The sequence below is a fragment of the Cheilinus undulatus genome, linkage group 6, assembly GCF_018320785.1.
Source record: "Cheilinus undulatus linkage group 6, ASM1832078v1, whole genome shotgun sequence".
Lineage (NCBI taxonomy): Eukaryota > Metazoa > Chordata > Actinopteri > Labriformes > Labridae > Cheilinus > Cheilinus undulatus.
Genome location: NC_054870.1, coordinates 9212481 through 9234399, shown reverse-complemented (window position 1 = coordinate 9234399; position 21919 = coordinate 9212481). Strand labels below are relative to the sequence as shown.

The window sequence follows — 21919 nt, the reverse complement described above, 5'->3', positions numbered from 1 at the left end:
TTCTTGTAATTTGGTCTGTTAGGTATCAGGTGTGTTGGTGCTGGTATATCGGTACCGGTTTTTAATACTCACCCCTGGTTTTGTTTAGTCTCCTTGATGAAAACTAAACTTACCTTTAGTTAAATTTTTTGTCATCAAAAATGCATCTTTAGCTACAATTAGACTCGTCTTCCTCGTGAAAAAAACATTTTCAGTCATACTTTTAGTCCAAGGAAATAACGCTGATATACAGGATGGAATATTTCATATCCAGCTGGGCAACTGCCCTTAGATGTTGTTTTAAAAAGGGCAGAACTACAGGTTAAATTCTCTGGTCAAGCCTGAGCCAGGCCCAACAAAGACCATGAACTGAAACCAGGTTAGACCAGGATCCCCATCCCTACCCTTGGTAACAGGTAGGGGTGTAAATCACCTGTTATGTTACGGTATGATAGGATATCGATTTTGGACGGTGATGCAGTATTCTCAGATATCACAAAATCTTCCACGATAGGGTTTTAATAAAATTAGAGTAAGAGCCTAGGATCAATATCAGATGATTTAAAGCACAAATTTCCCACAGTTACAGAAAAAAGGAGTTTTTGCAGTTTAATTACTGACAGATCTCTGTATTTAATAAAACCAAAAATTTCCCTAACAAAAAGAACAAACACCTTTTAACTATTACTTAAAATTGAGGCCCCCTGATTAACTTTAAACTAGAGACATAATATGGACTTTTGTTGATTTCATAAAAGCAAACATTTTTAGGTACCAAACGTTTTTATGTCTCCATGTCCTCTGATCACTCTAAAGCACCAATATGAACTTTTTCTTCAACCTTTCTTAACCATGATCAAAACTTTTGACCTTTTTTTCCCCCCATTTTAGATATTTTTTCTTGAACCTATTCACACACATGGACTTAAACAGATTTCTGCCCTGCACCAGCCCTTCATACTTTACATAGGGGCCACTGAATGTGGCATATCGTTCATTTGTAGTTTTCATGAGATTAAATGTGGTTAAATCTGTGGCACATGATGTCATAGTGATGAATTTACATTATTTTTGATTCATTGCAATCTTGATTTTGTTAAATGGAGGCGTTAAAGTTTTATTTCAGTAAACGTTCTTGTGTTGAGCAGTCTTGTTACAGGAGCAGGGGGTATAAAGAACGCAGTCATCCTGGTTGAATCATGCTGAGTTCGGACAGCTTACTGTATATTTTCATTATGAATCCAGTGTGAGACGGCGAGCTAAAATCTGTATCAAAGGGGGCATGCAGCAGTGGACTTTTCCCTCTCTGTTTATCTGTAGAGGCTGTACTAGACTGCATTTGTTCTGCTGTAGCTATAATGAGATTAGTGTTTTTTTTATCCATGAACGATCTCATACGGTGGTTGTATGCACATAAAAATGCAGACGTAGTTGGCAAATTAAGGTGAGATGCTTGCCCTCAATATTTTTCCACCAGATTTTTTAAGATTTTCTTTATTTTTTTATCAGTTTTTCTTCTGGTAAAATAACAAGATATGCTGCCGACGAGGTCTACTGGCCAGATTTCTTAAAATAATAAGTCTTTTAAATAGTAACCTTCACTCCAGAGATTTCTTTGAAGTATATCACAGTTTCAGTCTTCAAATAACAGTTTTTGAGAAAAACTGTTAAAAGCGGCAGTCAAAACGTAGCAAACAAAGAAACACATCAAAATCGAGGAAAAAAGTTGTCCACATGGGCTCAGTAATTGTTCAGTTTTTATTATCTCTGCAAAATTTTGGGAAACCAAAATCATAACTGAAGTTGAAAATTGAATAATTGCACAAGCAAGGGTTTAACAGAAGGACCAATGACCTTGACCTTTGACCTATAACCTCCAAATTCTAAGCTGTTCATCCCTGAGTCAGAGTGGACATTTCTGCAAAGTTTGATGCAAATCCCTCAAATCGTTCTTGAGGTACTGCCTTCACAAGACCGGCCTGGACATACATTCATGTGTAGTTTATACTACAGACAGATGGGCTACATAAAACATGATGAGGTATAATAATGTTAGAATTTGACTTGCTGTAAAACCGGAGCAAGTCTTGAGTGTTTCTCAAACAGGGCCGCGTGGTTTGTCTCAGCTTGCATGGAGCAGCAGATGGTTTGCATTCATGACTGATTCATCACATCAACAAATTCAGGCAGTGTGAGGTAACTTGTCACTCACAGTTCAGTTACATAAATAACTGTCAGAGCACTCAGCCGTCCTGTGAAATAATCCCAGATTGTCTGTCTCTCTGAGATACAGCTACGAGGAATTCTATGAAAACTTTCACAAGAGTGTGATCTGTGAAAACTCATGAACAGCTCATAAATCTCAGCGCTCTTAGGTGCAGTTCCCATAATTTATTCCTGTCTTATTTATAGTCACTTTAACTTTCTCAGTTGGTTTCACAACAGCAGGTGTCAGTCTAGCCAGGGTTGATCTGCAGCAGGAGAATCTGTGTCCTTTGACTCATTTCCATTTTCTATTATGTTCAGGACGTTTCTCTTAGTGTTGTTTCTGTCATTGTGTTGGACTGTTTGAGACTCACCGAAGAAGTCATAGCTGATTCAACTCTGTAACACTGCAGGGTGGTGAAATCATGCGATTAAGCTTGATGTCAGGGATGTGGACGGTAAGTTTCCCTTTAAAAAGATTGATTTGTTCTGTTGGAGTCATGTGTGATCACTGTAGGTCCATTGATAGTTTATGTCTTTGAGCAGCAAACCATGCCCTCAGGGGAAGAAGTGAGACGGATCATGAATATTCATGTGTGTGTGAGTGGGACACTCTGTCAAAAGGGTTTATCTCTGCGGAGGACAGAGACAGTCTGATCTGACACACAGAGGACAGCCTGCGTCTGTGAATCAGACGTTTATACAACACAGATATCTGAGACGACAGCGTTTGTGTGTTTCAGTGTCTTGTGGTGACGCCTCGTGCAAATGTGAAATGAGCTGTAATTGTTTCTGTCAGAAAGAGAGGATGCAGCTCTCATGTGAAGGTCATCTATTTTCATGCTCTTTTCTCCCACACAGTTCATTTATAAGATAGTTTGAATTATTTGTGCTTTAACCGTTGATTCCTCTGTTTTTGAATCTAGGTCAGATTTCTACATATTTTGTCTGAATAATCTGCTAAAGGTTTTTAAATTTCTTATTACAGCAGTAAAACAGGATGTTTAAACTAGCTGCATAGAGTCACCCGTTAAGGCAGCCAAAGCTAAGCTGAATCAATGCTAAAAACACTACCTCTGTCAATAAAAGCCCACGGCTGTTATTTTGCAAAACACCTTTATTGTCAACACCCTCATCAGGAAATGTGCTTAAGTCATTTGCAGCTTCACATACTTCAGCAGGAAAGATGAAAATGTGGAGCGCTGTTTGAAAGAAGTACTGTGTGCTCCTATGCTTGGATATGAATTGAATATGCAATGAAAGGCCTGTTTTAGGGGGAAAAGGGGCATTATAACACTTGAATTTGGATTTAAGAGCATTATCTCTTTTAGATTTTGTAATACTGCAATATAATACCATTACTGTCAAAGGCAAGAAAAACACTGTGACATCATTTTAAGGCCATGTCGCCCAGGCCTAGCCAATATCACAGTAATGAATTTTTTTATTTTTTTCTTTGTGTGTACTGATTTTCTTTCAGTGTGTCTCACTGTGCTAACATTGGAAAAATGACTGATTTTGCACATATGTAAAATAGGTAATTTGTATGTTGTACAGTCATGTGCAAGTTTTAGGCATGTAGGCTGCTAAGGATTAATCACAGGGCCTGATGTGCCACTACCAGGGGCTGGAGAGGTTTGGGAGGGTGGTGCTCAGCAGTCGAGGTCAAGCTTGATGGCGTCTCTTTTGTCCTGACTATTTCATCCCTGGTATTACACCTGGAGACTGCAAGCAGTTTTTGGGCCCTTGGGGGAACCACAGCACGACTGGGGGCTTGTTTCAACCCTACTACCTGTGTCACTGGTACCGTAGGCCATGCTCACTGGCCACATCCACCTCTTGGGCTTAATGATTTTTTAAAAACAGAATATTTTCCCATGCCACCGGTAATATGCAGGGACATCCAGAGCACGACCTGGGTTGTGTCAATCCTCCTTTCTGCATGATAGTGCCCTCAGGCGACCTAATTACCACATCTACTCCTCACATTAGCCTCAGTTTTTGACCCAAACTTGCCTAAAAGTACTGTATCCTACTGCATATACATGTAGCATGGTAAGTGTTATTTAAAGACAAAAAAGGGAACTAATTTCCACACACTTCTGTATATTTGAATATGTAACATGGCCTCATAGAGCCAAACATTCATAAACGCTTTTGATGTTGGTGTTCTGAATTGATCAAATCAAAGTTTCTCTTTTATGCACTGTAAGACAACAGCATGTGATATCTGAGCGTTGGTGGGAGGAATCAGTTGTGAGGAGACAATGTGGTTTGAATGATGTGTTTTATTGTACAAGACATTTGATGAGTTTTGACATGTTTTCACTTCCTGTTTAAAGTTTTGAGAAATTGTGTGTCTGGAAATGTGTTAAAGGTTTGGGAAACATCATAATTAACATCTTGGTAAGATTACCAACTGCTGAGAGGCCTGCTCATCACAGAGTAACATTATCTCTCCTGGCCGTAGTGAAGGAGCTCTACATTCAGAGCTCATTTTTACACACTTAAATAATTCATGACCAATAAGATAAAGGAAATGAATCGTTTCTATCATCCAGACTGCCTGTCCTCCTCTGACCTTCAGTGTTTCTGTCTTTGTCTTCCTCCAGGAGGACTACGACCGCCTCAGGCCACTCTCCTACCCCATGACCGATGTCTTCCTCATCTGCTTCTCGGTGGTAAACCCCGCCAGTTTCCAGAACGTGCGTGAGGAATGGGTGCCTGAGCTGCAGGAATATGCACCCAGTGTCCCTTACCTACTCATCGGCACCCAGGTTAGGGACACACACCCCACTCATAGCACTAGTTTTCATGCTCAGCTGAGATCTGCTGCTTCCATGAGACTTTTTTTCTTATGTATAATACCTGGCCTTCACATAATACCTCTCTTTTTTCTTTTTTTCCCTTTACATTCATAGATCTGTTATTACAAAATATGTGCAACAGGCTGTCACAGAGATGATTTGTTTTTTGGACCCTTTTTGGATGATCAAAAGCACATTTTCTGAAAACATTGCGCAAATTGATTTGGGGCATCTGTGACTACATTTTGCTAGTTAAAAAAAATAAAAGCTTGGTGAAATATTCTCAAGCCGCAAAGAATGGAAGAGGCATGAGTGCAGTTAGGTCCTGCTCCATGTACGTGGATGGCATGAGTTCACGTCCAGCCTGCAGCTCCCCTACTCTCTCATCCCTGTTTCCAGCGCTATCCACTGTCATCCTCTCTAAATGAAGGCATAATAAACCCCAGTGCACAAAGCAAGGACTATTGAGACATGGTTTGATGAGGTCTGTGTGGAGGAACTTGACTGGCCTGCACAGAACCCTGACCTCAACACAGAGTACCTTTGGGATGAACTAGAATGGAGATTGCAGGTCAGGCCTTCTCGTCCAACCTCATAGATGATCTAAAGGATAAATTGGCACAAATTCCCACAGAAACACTTCAGAATCTTGTAGAAAGCCCTCCAAAAAGACTTGAGTTTGTTATAGCTGCAGTTTAAATTTAAAATAAAAAATTGTATCTAAGATGACATGAACGGAAAAAGTAACAGTCACAAAACCTGAAAACAAAACACAGTGGCAGAGAGTCTTGTTTCCAGGATGATCAATGAAAATGACATTAAAGCACAAGAGAGTGAGTCATCTAAAGTCTGACAGCAAACCCACTGAAAGTTCACTCAGACAGTGAAACAATCAAAAGGCTGCTTTTAAGGAGGAAAACCCTGTCTGAACAGAGTAGCTTCCCTCATGGTGAGAAAACACTGAACGGGCCCCCACTCTGCAGGTGAATGCTCTTAGATATGTCAGAATCACTCAGCTGCAGAAAACAGTGGTGTAGTGGTTAGTAAATAAACATTACATGGTGCAGATTTGACTGGAAAGACAGTGGACACAGATGCCTTCAGAGCGCCATGCAGACAACAGAAAGGAGGCAGCAGGACTTCTGTTTAAAATCACATCATAAAACATTATAAATCTTCTAGTTGAGTTTACACAGGCACAACATAAATGGGACGAACTGATGACCCTGACATTGAATTTTTGAAAACCAGTGTTTCTTGGGGCTATTAATTTGGGGTCATGTTAAAACACCAGCTTCAAGTTTTCAGAATTATGTGTATAGTTCATTTTTTTGCGATTAATTTTGATCAAAATTTTCATAAAAATATTCGTAAATTAACTGGATATAGTAGTGGTTAGCAGTGAAATAGTATCTATACCATCACTGGTAAAATTTCTGCCACTGAATGGATTATAGTGACACCATCATCGCCAGTTTAAATACATGCGTTGAGTTGTAGTGCCCACAAGAGGCATAACTGATGCAGCTGTTAGCTTAGCAGAGTGATGTGTGACAGAAAACGGCTCAGTCTGATTCTCGTCTTCAGCATGTGTCACTCTAGCATTAAGAGCAGCCATGGTGAGTGGTTTACTTTGTAGGCCGCTCTGTCTGCGTGGTCACAGCTTTAATACAGCTATGTGCTGCTTTAACTGCAATTGCCACATAGGACGACTGCGCCGCGCACAAAAGTGCCGCGGGTTTGGTCCGACCTAAGGTGAGCAACCTCTCCCTCTGGAAGCGATTCTAGAGCGCTGTGCTGTGGTGCGCAGTCCTGACCAGCAGGAAGAGATCGCAGGAGAACTGCGATTGGGGTTAATTTATCATCCTTTCCGGCATAAGACCATGATATTATTGCTTCTGCCATTGGGTGAGTACATTAGAAGTTAAAAGGTTGATGTTTGCTTAAAGTATCTGTGGTTTTATGCAAGTTCTTTAAATAAATATCCCCTAAAGTTAACTTTTCCTCGTCAATGGCACCGTTGTAGCTCTGTGACCCACTGACCTCTCAGTGACTCTTTGCTCTCGCTGCAGGATGAGACATAATGTTGATATAGTGATGGTTTACGATCAGGAGTCCATGCACTGTGTTGTGTTTTGAAAGAACCGGATATTTTACGTTTGTGACTTCTCTTCTGGAGCTTTCTGATCGATGGGTATTGACACGGTTTGGCAGCGGCCAGCGCTGAAAATAGACCTGCAGCGTATCTCCAATGATGGAGCAAAGTGTAGGTCCAGGCACGTGCTGCTGCCGGTCTGGAGCGCCGGCTGTGGAAATGCTCTGATAGGCTAGAGAGGGAGCAATTTGTTCCATAGTACGATTCCCTAGCGGTCCGCGGCACGTACGCTGTATGTGGAAATTGGAGGTAAGATTGTATCGGTTTGTCTTTAGCCTGGCACTGCAGCATTCTTATAACTGGGGATATTCGTATGCATCTATTTCCCCCCAAATAAAATTGTGTTTAACCATCTAGTCCAAAGACAGGAAAATACTTAGAAAACAGTCAAATTCCTCACAAAGTTTGTGTTAGCGTGTGTTATGTGAGCCTGATATACGCTATACCAAGTGGCTAATATTAGCAGCTAGCATCCCCAGCCTTCATTCCTCTTTGCAGATTAGTAAAGCGCTTTGATATGTGGTGTCTTTTCACTATGGTTGAGTAGTTTTACATGTGTTTAATCCTCAACAGCCAACATACCACTTTCTTTCCATGTATTATTTAAAAAACTGTCATATCACACTGTTCCTACTACACACTAACTATTGAGCATCCCATATTTACATCTGGTGAAGTGCAAGGGACAGGAAGCCAGCGGCCATTAACTGAAGCTACATCGGCCTCTAGTGGTGGGAGGTTTATTACAGCTTAAAAGAGCATTGTAGACAGGGATTTCAAGCCTGTGTTAATAAAAAGATATAAGTAACTAGTCTAATCAACTCGTACATTTTGTGGCGGCTATTTTGATAAACAATTTTAACCTTTTAACCGTGTGCATCCCTGATAATAATGGCTTAAAAAGCTGTTAAAAGGTGTAACTCATGACTTGCTTGTTTTAAGTCACTGACAAATTTTAGAACTGAGCTGAGGCATAAGAAAGGTCAAAAGAGGACTATAAACTCTGTAGCCTCGTAAACTAGCAAGTACAGCTGTTAAAGCAAAGCTGAATGATGATAAACACGCTATTTCCGTCAATTTCAACACAATAAAAGTCTGTAGTTGTTATTTTTCTGGACTTCTTTTCAAAGTTAAGTTGCATGTAAAGGCATGAGGGTCTGTAATTTATGCCTGCATGCTATTTTAAGATTTATTTGTGACTCAGATTGATTTCTTTCATATGTATTTATGTTAGATCTGAGTGACAAAGTTGCTTGTCCATGTTATAGCAAGCATTAATAGCGTTTTCCAAGCTCTTCACATATTTAGTCGGTTTGTCAATGTCCTGTGTGAACACAGACTAGGCTTTAAGTAATTATACAACGGTAAATATAAAAATGTTTCATGAGTCATACCAGAGTGAACAAGTTCTAGGTGTGAAAACACCCTAAGAGCTAGAGCGACTAAAGTTAGAATTGCAGCTTACAAGTCAGCGTGAACACCTCGTGCTGCATCGCTGCACAAAGGAAGGATGAGAGACTGAAAGATACCATAAACTGGTTTCATCTGCTCAGACTGGCTGCTGGTGAAGATTTACTGAGGAGGAAAGAAAGTATGTCTTAAACAGTTATTTTAGGATGTTTATAATCTATTAAGAATCGTAGAAATTAATAACTGTGATTCTGACATGAGTTTGTATTTTTCCAACACCTCTTTTAAAGATCTATATTTTTAGCCAAGTGGTACGCTCAGCTTTAAAAATCCTTATCTAGAGTTTAATGTCTCTGTTTAACTGGTCACAACCTGAAAATTAATCAAACAATTAGAAATCTGAATCCAACTATGAGTACATGCAGAGGATCTTAAGTTGAGCTCATGCCTCGTAATCCTCCCTAAACTCATGTAGATATTAGCAGATGACATTAATCCTGAGTGTTAGCATCTTTAGAAGACTTAAGACCCTCTAAAAATATCAAAAGTCCTCTGAGAAAGAGGGCATTGTGGGTGTTTTTTGGTCTGTGTTCCCTGGCAACCAAATGCCAGAGCAGCGAGGCCCCGCGGTGATGAAGAGGAGGATGAAGATGGAGTGGGTGTCTGATTTATCTGCTGTCAGCTGATGTTCAGAGAGATTCTCCCAGTGTGTGTGTCTCTGCTGCACGGCTGGATGATCATATGTACACTCACTCTCACCAATCAGAGGGAGGTTAATAAAGGTCGCTCACTGTGAGGTAGTGAGGGATGATTCATTTATCATAACTACTGGTACACAGATGCAGCAGCAGTTGTGTGTTAGCAGTGTTGTGATGAGTGAAGGAGCAGTTGTGTGATTGTGGTGTTATGATAAATAAAGAGAGAGTGAGGAACTTTGTGGTCAGCTGTGAAATCCTTTTGCGCAACAGCAGGAAGTGTGACAACATGGTGTCAGAAAGAGAAAACACACGGGCCGTTATACGGTTATGTTTAGGAGGAAGGTGTTAGAACAGCTCACTCTATGGCGCTAAATCAGAAAGAATGACAAACTGTTGAAAAACAAAGAAGGGATTTCCGTGAAGTTTTGACCTTTGTCAGTGATTCTAGATTTAGAAATTCACCTGTTTTTATATCTTGGATCAGGTGATCCAGCTCACTAAATCCAGCACCTTATGTTTGACTTCATACTAAAGCAGGCTGAAGGCATACTTATCTACCCTGTCACCACAAAGATATGGTCATCCAAGAGCAAAGAAATGGCCTACATATCAGAATCATAATCAGCTTTATTGAGCAAGTTTACTTACTCAACAAAATTTAACTTCAGTTAGCTTTGCTCTTTATGAAAAGGAATTAAACATTTAATAAAAGAGTTCCAAAAAATATATTTAAAAAATACAGATTTAAATAAGTACAAGCTCTTGTTCTGCTTAGTTTGAGTTTATACAAGTCTATGTGCATTGATAGTGTGGTTGCTAGATATGCAAAGGGTGCAAGAATGCTGACTTGACATGATAAGAAGTGTAAAATGTGTGAGGAAGTGGGCTGATTCAAATGAGATAGATAAGACAATTAAGGATAGATGGTTAGTGCAAATGTTCATATAAGATGAGAGATTCTACCAGAGAGAGTCTTCTTAGAGTATCAGTGTTACGGTAAACAGATTAATTACTTACATCGTTTGAGAATGCTAAATAGGACAAATTAGTAATCAGTACAGTAAATAGAATAATAAGTGAAAATGTGCATATGAGGTGAGGCATTTTACTGAAGAGCCCTTTAACAGTATTAGAGCTACAGAACAGCTGTAAGAAAGTTCAGGATATTTTACATCAAGCAGAGTAAGGTGCTTTTTAAGTTAAAATTCTCTTTTCTAAAACTCTTTGACTGATTGGTCATCAGAGATAACCTGTGACTGTTGAGTTATCATCAAAATTACTCTGTTAATGTTAATGATCTCTCATGTTAATGAGAGATCATCAGAGTAACTCTGTGACAGTCGAGTGGTATCAGAGTAACTCTGTGACTGTTGAGTGGTATCAGGGTGACTGTGACTGTTGAGAGATCGTCAGAGTGACTCTGTGACTGTCGAGTGGTATCAGGGTGACTCTGTGACTGTTGAGAGATCGTCAGAGTGACTCTTTGACTGTTGAGTGGTATCAGAGTAACTCTGTGACTGTTGAGTGGTAACAGAGTGACTCTGTGACTGTCGAGAGATCGTGAGAGTGACTCTGTGTCAGTCGAGTGGTCATCAGAGTAACTCTGTGGCTGTTGAGTGGTAACAGAGTGACTCTGTGACTGTTGAGAGATCGTCAGAGTGACTCTGTGACAGTCGAGTGGTCATCAGAGTGACTCTGTGACAGTCGAGTGGTATCAGAGTGACTCTGTGACTGTTGAGTGGTAACCAAGTGACTCTGTGACTGTTGAGCGGTATCAGAGTGACTCTGTGACTGTTGAGAGATCGTCAGAGTGACTCTGTGACTGTTGAGTGGTATCAGTGACTCTGTGACTGTTGAGTGGTCATCAGAATGACTCTGTGACAGTCAAGTGGTATCAGAGTGACTCTTTGACTGTTTAGTGATATCAGAGTAACTCTGTGACTGTTGAGTGGTCATCAGAATGACTCTGTGACAGTCAAGTGATATCAGAGTGACTCTGTGACTGTTGAGTGGTATCAGAGTGACTCTGTGACTGTTGAGTGGTATCAGAGTGACTCTGTGACTGTTGAGTGGTATCAGAGTGACTCTCAGACTGTTTTCATCTGTGTGGGTTTTGGTTTCCGAACCTAATTTTTAACTGGCTGGTGTGTTCAAACCAAGAAAAAAAATGTTTCTGAATCTGTAAAGGGGCTGCACGGTGGCGCAGGGGTTAGCGCTGTTGCCTCACAGCAAGAGGGTCCCTAGTTCGCTTTCCGGTCAGTGCCTTTCTGTGCAGGGTTTGCATGTTCTCCCCATGCATGCACAGGTTCTCTCTGGGTACTCTGGCTTCCTCCCACCAAAAACATGCTCATTAGATTAATTGGTGACTCTAAATTGGCCGTAGGTGGGAATATGAGCGTGCCTGGTTGTCTGTCTTTATATGTCAGCCCTGCGATTGACTGGCTACCAGTCCAGGGTGTACCCAGCTTCTCGCTCAATGACAGCTGGGATAGGCTCCAGCCCCTCCGCAATTCTTAATGGGATAAGCGGTATAGAAAATGGTGGAAAAGGTTGTCTGCTGGGAAGACAAAGTGGTTGTAATCTGGGCACTGACAGAAGTCCCGGTGAAGCTGGAGAGTAGTACAAGGAGGGGCAAGTTACATGCTGAACTTGTGAAAAAGATAGTGAAGGCTAGGTTCACCTGAACACTAGACCAAGTTATTAATTAACTCATAAAAACTGAAGAAGGAATACCAGGACAGCAGCAAAGACTTGGGCAAAGGTGGGACTGGATGTTGTTATATATGTCTGTCATGTCCTACCACTTTGGTTCTGCTTAAACTGGTGTGAACACAGTCTGGTTTGCCAAAAAGCACCAAAGTTCTGAGACACCAGAACCAGAACCATGTCTGTCTGAAAGCACCAAGACTAACTCTGTGACTGTCGAGTGTTATCAGAGTGATTTTCTATAATGCTCTTTAAAACTGTAATGAACCTCCCACCACAAGACACCGCTGTATCTTCAGTTAAGGGACCGCTGCCTTCCTGTCTAAGCTTTCACACGGCTCTTCACCAGACATAAATATGAGAGGCTCAGTGGTGGCATAACAGTTACCGTGAGGTTTGAACAGTAAACTACAGCAGCTTTTTTAAGCAGTTAATGTTAACCATGCTGTAGAGCAGTGGTTCTCAGAGGTGGGTTGCGAAACAGGGTAGGGTTATTTATCTTGCTATGATAATGAAGTAATTTCACAATTTTTTTCTCGGGAAAATTGCCAAAAATGTACACATCATCAATTTGTCAGTTTTGTCCCTTTTCTTTTTTACATGAGGTGTTTTGGTCCAATCATGCTCCATACTGCAACATATTCAATTAACTAAACATGCGATGTTGAACATTTTTTGGAAACTTGGGTTGCAATCTGTCGTAAGACAGACTGGTGGGTCCTGTGGCCGGACCAGTTCAGAACCACTGCTTTAGAGAGAATGCCAGCCTCACGCACCAGCTGACACAATGACCCTGTGAGGAATTTGACTGTTTTCTAAGGATTTTCTCCTCTTCAGACTAGTCGGTTAAACAAAATTTAAATGAGTGTTTAGCCAGATGGGTAAATAGATGCTTAGAAACATCCTTAGTACATGTCAAAATAGACCAGTACAATCTAAAACCCATTTTTTAGCACCGTGACAGGCACTGACAGACTACCAGGTCCATTTTATACATTGTTTTATTCACCTATATCTACATACTTTAAGTCTAGTTTTGTCACAGTTTAACCTTAGAAATCTGTGTCTCTGATACTAAACAGGTGTTAGAGCAAAGCTGACTATAAAATCCTTATCTGGTTTAAGTTTTATAGGTCATGATGATGATAAGGTGAGGTTTGACAGAAAGAAAGCAATCACTTGACAATATCACTTGAAAATTTTCTAATAGAACAGCCTTCATACTTAGCAGATGTCTCTCTCTTTCAGATTGACCTTCGTGACGACCCGAAGACCATTGCCAAACTGAACGACATGAAGGAGAAACCCATTGCCACTGAGCAGGGACAGAAGCTCGCTAAAGAGGTTTGTATTTGTATTTCTGGAACAATCAGTGTTCACATGCTAGTAAAGTCAAGCTATGTTTAAAGCTTGATGAGACAATGTAATGAGACAGCTGTACTTGTTGCAGTATCCATGCATAGGCCATTCAATCTTCTGACTGACAAGCATGTCCACCTCTGCTATGGTACATGGCGGTATGTACCCTTAGTTTCCATGGACCTCCTTACTTTTGCCCCTGCTAACAAGGCAGTCAGTAACTGGTTGTAGTGTAACCTGTGGTGATATCAAAAGCCAGAAGACAACATCTCCTAATGTACTTTGCATTTATAAACCTCTACTTCAGATCAAAACCTGTGCAGAGACCGTGAAGCATGCAAAGAGCACCAAGTCCAATTTTGGTCTGATTAAGGTGTTAACATGCCAGTTTTAGTCAGACATTAATGTAGCTTCTTCTATCTGCATGTAAATGTACTAAATTATGTTTTCTGAAGCTCAGTTTATTTCCAGTGTTTTAGACACTTCGGTCAGATTCCTGTGTGCTGATCAGATGCAGGAATGTCTCTGTAGGAATGTGATGTCTTTAGAGAAATGTCTGGAATCAAACCTCTGCACATTCTTTGCTATAGAACAGTCCAGGAAATATTCTGGGTCAGCACGGAGGTCCAGCAGAGTCCAAGCCCGCAGGACGCAGGAACCACAAGTGGTCTCAGATTAATCTTTTCTGTCGGGCACGAACCGAGAATAAAGGTTAACTGTTAGAAAAATGACAATCTGTACTCATTGTGAGGGCGACATCTGTGCAGATTTAGAGACAAAAGATTGGAATTTAATAGGATTTATGTTTTATGGAGGTCATAGTTTTTTCTGTCGCCTCAAGGGTCCATTAAAGATAATTTCACTATTCAGTCATTTGAAATATTTCCTTCAATTTGGGCAGAATTTTCTCTGCTGGTAGAGAAAGAAGAAATGATGGTAGTTCTTTGCTCACTTGCAACTAAAAATGCCTTAGATGTCTGACCTGTTCTGAGAAGGAAGGCTCCACTGCCTTTGTAGAAATGACATTGGCTTTCCTGTAGATAGACTGTATTAAACTGACCAATCAGGAAGGCTATTTCTATAACATGAGAAGATCAGCTGGTAATGGCAGTCTCTTGTTCGTCTTTAGCCTCTTCTGCATCCTTTTAGTTTTTATGTTGGCAGCATTAAAAACCTAAGTTTCAGAGTCACACCAACTATTGCTATGTTGCAAGGAGTTTGCTTGTTACACTTTAATATTCTGGGGTAGTGACCATTGAAATTTCTTTGTTTCTTTTACACCAGTGTTACTCTGATGAAGGCCACTAAGTTGTTGGTGTTTTTCTAGTCATCCCTTCCCCTTTTTACCTACAGTGCCTATAAAAAATCAGCCACTTGGATGTTTTACCCTTTCACTGATATTATAAATCAATCATGGTCAAAAGAATTTGGCTTTTGTGACAAAAAGAAAATACAGAAAACTCTTTAATGTCAAAGTGAAAACAGATTTCTACAAAGTAGTGTCAATTAGAGCAATATAAATGCAAAATGAGTGACTTCATAAATATTAACAGGCTGCACGGTGGTGCAGGAGTTAGCGCTGTTGCCTCACAGCAAGAAGGTTCCTGGTTTGCTTCAGGGCCTTTCTGTGCAGAATTTTCATGTTCTCCCTGTGCATATGTGGGTGCTCTCCGGGTACTCCTACTCCAAAATTTGCCATAGGTCTGAGTGTGAGTGTGCCTGGTTGTCTGTCTCTATATGTCAGCCCTGTGATTGACTGGCGACCAGTCCAGGGTTTAGCCCTATCTCACACAATTACAGCTGGGAAAGGCTCCAGCCCCCTGCGACCCCAAATGGGATAAGCGGTGTAGAAAATGGATGGATGGATAAATATTCACCCCCTTAAAGTCAGTATAAGGAGATGCACCTTTAGCTGCAATCACGGCACTGAGTCTGTGTGGATAGGTCTCAATCAGGCTTGCACATCTGGACACTGCAATATTACTCTGTTCTTCTTTAAAACTGCTCAAGCTCTGTCAGGTCGACAGGGATCAGGTGAGAACAGCCCTTTTCAAGTTGAGGCGAATATTCTCTTTTGGATTGAGGTCTGGGCTTTGACTCGGCCACTGCAGAACATTCACTTTGTTGTCTTTAAGCCATTTCTGTGTAGCTTTCCCTGTATGCGTCGGGTCATTTTCTTGCTGGATGATAAATCTCTCAAGCCTTAGTTCTCTTGTAGACTGAATAAGATTGTCCTCCAGGATTTTCATATATTTTGCTGCATTTATTTTACCCTTTTCTTTTACAGGTCTTCCAGGGCCAGCTGCCCTGACAGAAGCATCCCCACAGCATGATGCTGCCACCACCTTGCTTCATAGTGTGGATGTGTGTTTGTGGTGATATGCAGTGTTAGGTGTCCACCAAATATAGCGCCTTATCTGATGGCACCATTTTGGTCTCATCAGACCAAAGAACTTTAGTCCACTTAACCATGGAGTCTCCCACATGCCTTCTGGCTAACTCTAGATTAAATCTGAGTTTTCTTCAACAGTTGCTTTCTCTTTTCCGCTCTCCCATAAAGCTTTGACTGGTGGAGAACCTGGCCAACAGTTGTTGTTTGCAGAGTCTCTCCCATCTCAGCTGCTGAAGCTTGCAACTCCTTCAGAGTAGTCATTGGTGTTTTGGTATTCTCTCTCACTAGTCTCCTTCTTGCACTGTGACTCAGTTTGTGAGGACAGCCTGATCTAGGCAGATTTACACATTTGCCATATTCCTTCCATTTCTTGATGATCGATTTAACTGAACTCTGGGGGATGTTCAGGGCCTTGGAAACTTTTTTGTATCCATTCTCTGCCTTATACTTTTCAATAACTTTCTCTGAGATGCTTGGAGTGTTCCTTGTCTTCATGGTGTAATGGTAGACAGGAATACTGGTTAACCAGTGACTGGATGTTCCAGACACAGGTGTCTTTATGCCACAATCACTTGAGACACTTGAATTAGGTCAGTCACTTTAAAGGGAGGAATATTTATGAAGTCACTGATTTTACATTACACAAGTACTCAGGTAATCTGTTTTAACATTGACATGAGAGGGATTTTTTTTGTAATTTTATTTGGTCAAAAAAGCCAAATTATGATGATTGTAAAATTATGTTAATCATCAACATTTCGAGAAATAAAGGCTCGAAATATTTCACTCTATGGATAATGAGTCTATATAATATATGGGTTTCACTTTCTGAAATGAGTGACAAAAAATATTGAACTTTTTCATGATATTCAAATTTTTTGAGATGTACCTGTATTTATAAAATCAAAACGGGTTGAATACTTTCAATAGGCGCTGTACAAAGTGGAGAATTATGATGGATGCCTGAAGGTCCAGAACTAACATTTTGGTCTTGTGTGGTCTCCTAAATGTAAAATAAACATCCTTTTTTTCAGTTTTTGTTATAAAAGATCTATTTTTAGCCTGTTATTATCCTGTCTTCCTCAAGGAAAAAACTGTAGACAAACATTTATAGTCATATATTTTAGGGATGCACGATATTATTGATTAGATATCGGTGTCAGCAGATATCAAAATTTTGCCAACATTTACATCTGATATTTTGGACGTGCATATCAGCATACACCGCGTTCCACATTATTATGCAAATGACGTTTTTCTCTGATTTTCTAAATATCAATGCAAATGACAGTCATAATATTTTTCAAGTCATCAACAGTTAGAGTGTAATTCAAATGTTTTTGAACAAACTTCATAATGATAACTAGTATTTTTTTAAAAATAAAAACCTCAAAATGCACTTTCCACGTGTTCCACATTATTAAGCAGGCCGCAGGTTTCAGCAATATGGGAAAGAAAAAGGATCTCTCTGCTGCTGAAAAGTGTTAAATAGTGTAATGCCTTGGACAAGGAATGAAAACATTTGATATTTCAGGAAAAATTAAGCATGATCATCGTACTGTGAAGAAATTTGTGGCTGATTCAGAGCACAGACGGGTTCGTGCAGATAAAGACATACTGAGGAAGGTTTCTGATGGACAAATACATCAGATTAAGAGAGCAGATGCTAAAATGCCATTACAAAGCAGCAAAAAGGTATTTGAAGCTGCTGGTGCCTCTGGAGTCCCACCAACCTCAAGGTGTAGGATCCTCCAGAGGCTTGCAGTGGTGTATAAACCTACTATTCAGCCACCTCTAACCAATGCTCACAAGCAGAAATGGTTGCAGTGGGCCCAGAAATACATGAAGACTCATTTTCAAACAGTCTTGTTTACTGATGAGTGCCGTGCAACCCTGGATGGTCCAGATGGAGGAGTAGTGGATGGTTGGTGGATGGCCACCATGTCCCAATGAGGCCGGGACGTCAACAAGTAGGGGGCGGAGTCATATTTAGGCCGGAATCATGAGGAGAGAGCTGATAGGCCCCTTTAGGGTCCCTGAAGGTGTGAAAATGACCTCGCCAAAGTATATAGAGTTTCTGACTGACCACTTTCTTCCATAGTACAAAAAGAAGAACAGTGCCTTCTGTAGCAAAATTTTCTTCAAGCATGACAATGCACCATCTCATGCTGCAGAGAATCCCCCTGTGTCATTGGCTGCTATGGGCATAAAAGGAGAGAAACTCATGGTGTGGCCCCCATCCTCCCCTGACCTTAACCCTACTGAGAACCTTTGGATTATCCTCAAGCTAAAGATCTATGAGGGTGGGAGGCAGTTCACATCAAAACAGCAGCTCTGGGAGGATATGCTGACATTCTGCAAAAAAAATTCTAGCAGAAACTCTCCAAAAACTCACAAGTTCAATGGATGCAAGAATAGTGAAGGTGATATCAAAGAAGGGCTCCTATGTTAACATGGAACTTGTCCTGTTAAGATGTTTTTGATTGAAATAGCTTTGATTTCAGTAAATATGACCTCCTGATGCTGCAATTTCTACAAATGACCATTTTCAGTTCTTTACAACCTATAAAATGTTCTAAAAAACTGTTGTGCTTAATAATGTGGAGCAGTGCATTTTGAAGTTCTTATTTTTTTTTAAATAATTTTTGTCATTATGAAGTGCTCTAATGACTGATGACTTGAAAACTATTCTGACTGTCATTTGCATTAATATTTAGGAAAATCAGAGAAAAATATCATTTGCATAATAAGGTGGAACGCGGTGTATATCAGCTGTAAAATTTGGCTATATATACAAATAAATTAGTGGAGTTTTGGCTGGGCGAAAAGACCTATGTAAGTTGAGGTCTTTTTCTTTATTCATTCTTATTCTTTAAACTTTAAAATGTGTTTTATGACAAAAGTTTTTTCTTTTTTCATCCTCAAACCTTAAATTGTGTTCAAATGACAGAATTTTTAGCCATTTAAAACATCTAAATAGCGGTATCGATATCGGTATCGGCTAAAATTAATCTGTAAATATCGGCATATTGGATATCGGCAAAAATGCAATATCGTGCATCCCTAATATATTTGTCGGTGAAATCGACAATCTTTTAAATGATACAATCTCTGTTATTTTAGTAATAGTATTAAAAACTACTGAAACTTGAGAAAAGCTACATCTGTTAAGCTCTGCAAACAGGCAAAGGCCTTCACAAAGTCTTAATTACGCAAATAAATCTGCAACATTTTGCCTCTAAGACATTGCCGATGTGTGTTCAGAAGTTTGGCTGCAATCTTCGGTAATTAAAAACATAAAATCCAATTTGGGATGCCTTTTGATTTTTATGTTTCTGTGATATCAGACAGGTATTTCAGATTGTTGTTGTTTTTTCATCAGAATCATATAAAAGTTTTAAATTCTTGTATTACAACAGCCCTTGTTGAGTCTCATACCAGTGTATTTAAAACAGCCCATCCAAGTCAAATGCTGCTGTGAATGTCTAATGTCCTTTTTTTCCTATTATCATATCTTCTTGAACTTTTATAACTGCCTGTTTGGAAATTAAATTGCTCTTGTTGCTTTTTCCTGACCAGCCTGTCATTCTTTGTCTCACCCTCAGATTGGTGCATGTTGCTATGTTGAATGTTCAGCTCTGACCCAGAAGGGCCTGAAGACGGTGTTCGACGAGGCCATCATCGCCATCCTGGCTCCAAAGAAAAAGAAAGGAGCCCTGAAGAGAAGACTGGGACCTCGCTGCATCAACTGCTGTCTGATCACGTGATACAAAAACCCCAGAGCTCGTTCAAACCAAACCTGGACTGAAGAGAAAAAAAAAATGCACAAAAGAGAGGACTGAAAAGGACAAAACAAGAGCCACTTTAACGCTGCAGCGCTCTTAAAGACCGTGACTCTCTCTCCTGCTGGGGGCGAGGATGCAGTTTACTACCAAAGGAGCACAAAACCCAGTCAGTCTGTTCTTCAAAAAGACTTTCTGCCTCCAAAGTACCTTCTTTTATAACCATTTTTATTCATTTTCTGTGCAGAGTTGTTGTAAGCTGTCATACAAAAAAAGACTTCATTTTAAGAGAAATGTGACATTTAAAAGAGATCTTATTGATTTTTTTCTTCATGTTATCAGAACAAATGTTCAAATCAGAAGCCTGATAAATAATGAGAGGCAGACGTCAGACACACTGTGACAGAAAACATCTTTGGAAGTGAGGGCACAGTTTTTCATTTGAGACCCAAAAAGTCTGTCTTTGATTATTTTTCAGTCTGATCTGCAGATTAGTCCACACAGGTGCTCTGCTTTGTGTGGAAAAACAAAAATGCTGTTCAGTTTAACACATCTTGGACCTAAGACTGTATTATTTTGACATTTAAGAGTCTTGTTTCTGCCTTATAATACCATTTTTACAGTGTGGCATGCCAGAAACATACTGTAAGCTCAAGCCGGGCTGAGGTCTCCAACAGGCGCTAAAGAGTTTATCATCCATCTCTAAATAGATATATTATACAGAGTTTATGATTCTATATCTCTAAAATAGAGATGTTTTATTCAACAGGTATTTTTTGTCAACTTATAGCTTTTTTTCTTTAGATTATGTTATCTTGCAATAATGATTTATCCTTTTATCACCTTTAAGAAGGTTTAGAAGAGAGAAGATTTATATCAAACATCCAAAGAATCAAATGCAAAGTTTTCTTTAAGATCTGGTGTCTACAGCTGTGTTCAGACCAACGGGAAGCAGATTTCCATTGAGCATTTATCATACATTTTAAACTGGAGGATCATTTGGACTTATTTTAAATGTCCTTAAGTCCCTGTAAAGTGAAATCCAAAATTCATGTCTTAACACTTTAGATATATTGGAATAAGGTTGCTGTAAACATGTGAAAACACTGAGATCTATATGTGACTGAATTTTTGATCCAGACCATTAGAAAGTTGTTCACCTCATTCCTGACTAGGTTTATTTGACCAGGGCAAATATGGGAGGCTACGAAGTCAGCCATTCTTATGGGGAATTACTTCGCTGCCCCAATGCTAAAACAATCTAAAATCATTGAGCAGTTCAACTGCCTTATTGAAAGTGAACAGCCAGCTACATGCTGTTTTTTTTGTTTACTGTGAGGTAAATTTCCCAAATCTATCAGCCACATTGGCCTACAAATCGTTAAAAGTACCATAACAAAGAGATTTGTGCCAGAAAACAGTATATTTTATCCACAGTTTTTGTCTCTCTGCTCTTGCAAAGAGCCAAATTGCTGCGCTCTGGCTAGAGTTCACCGTAAAGTCAGGGGGAAGGCTAATTGCTGGAGTGCATGCAGGAACAAATATCATACCTACTGAAGATGTGTTTAAATCCCTTTTACTTGTTTTCAGTCGTGGATAAATAAAAGAAGCATGTTGTGGCTGTCTGTCTCCAAGCAGCCTTGGTTCGATCCCTCCTGTCTGTTGGCATTGTGATGCTAAAGTTTAGTAAAGTATCGGTCTGATCCTTTCACAATAAAAGCCTCCACTGCTAATCATTATCGAAGAGTTTTGTGTTGAAGAGAAAGTGCATAAAATGGGGTGGTTTCAGCAGCAACTTAACGAAGACTTCAACTTCACATAACTCAGAAAATGGGATATAAATAATACCTGGAGAGTTAGATACAGGACGAGAAAATGAAACCACTCTAAACTGTCATTATATAAATATGGTTGTTTCTCTGGTAGCTTACAAAAAAGATATTTAACATAGTAGCATAGCACAGATTCTTCCAGTCAGGTTGCAGCATTTTCTTTTAATTTGAGAGGATCATATTTCTAGTGAGTGGGCATGGCTTCGGTTCATCTATCTGACAGGCCCACACCATCCGAGAGTAGATTTTACTGTCTCATTTTTCATGATTTTCGAGCTGAATTTCATAAATATTTTTCATGACTGAAATTTGGCCTGGAGGTTCAAAACACAGTAGCCTAGCACACAACAAACCTAAAGTACATATTTCTATATCACTTTACAGGGACTTTAAATAAAAACTAGAACCTGTGCTGTTTTTGCATCTGAACACTCATCACCTGGATTTGCATGCACCTCAAGTTATTTCTCATCTTCAACAAAGGGCCATATCTTGATTAAAAGAGGTAAAACCTTGTGTTTACCACAGGCTATATTTCAGACATCTAACCAAAAACTTGTTCAAAAATAACAGACTTAAAGACAGTGGAACTGG

General features: G+C 39.8%; 1 protein-coding gene across 1 annotated transcript in view; it reads left to right on the top strand.

Moving 5' to 3' along the window:
• LOC121510689 (rho-related GTP-binding protein RhoQ) overlaps positions 1-21226 on the top strand; it is a 41223-nt gene extending 19997 nt beyond the window's left edge. The window contains exons 3-5 of the mRNA XM_041788855.1: positions 4797-4961; positions 13209-13304; positions 19317-21226. Of these exons, the coding sequence (XP_041644789.1) occupies positions 4797-4961; positions 13209-13304; positions 19317-19478 (423 nt within the window). The 3' untranslated portion in view covers positions 19479-21226. The remainder of the gene's footprint in view (positions 1-4796; positions 4962-13208; positions 13305-19316) is intronic.
• Positions 21227-21919: the final 693 nt, after the last annotated feature.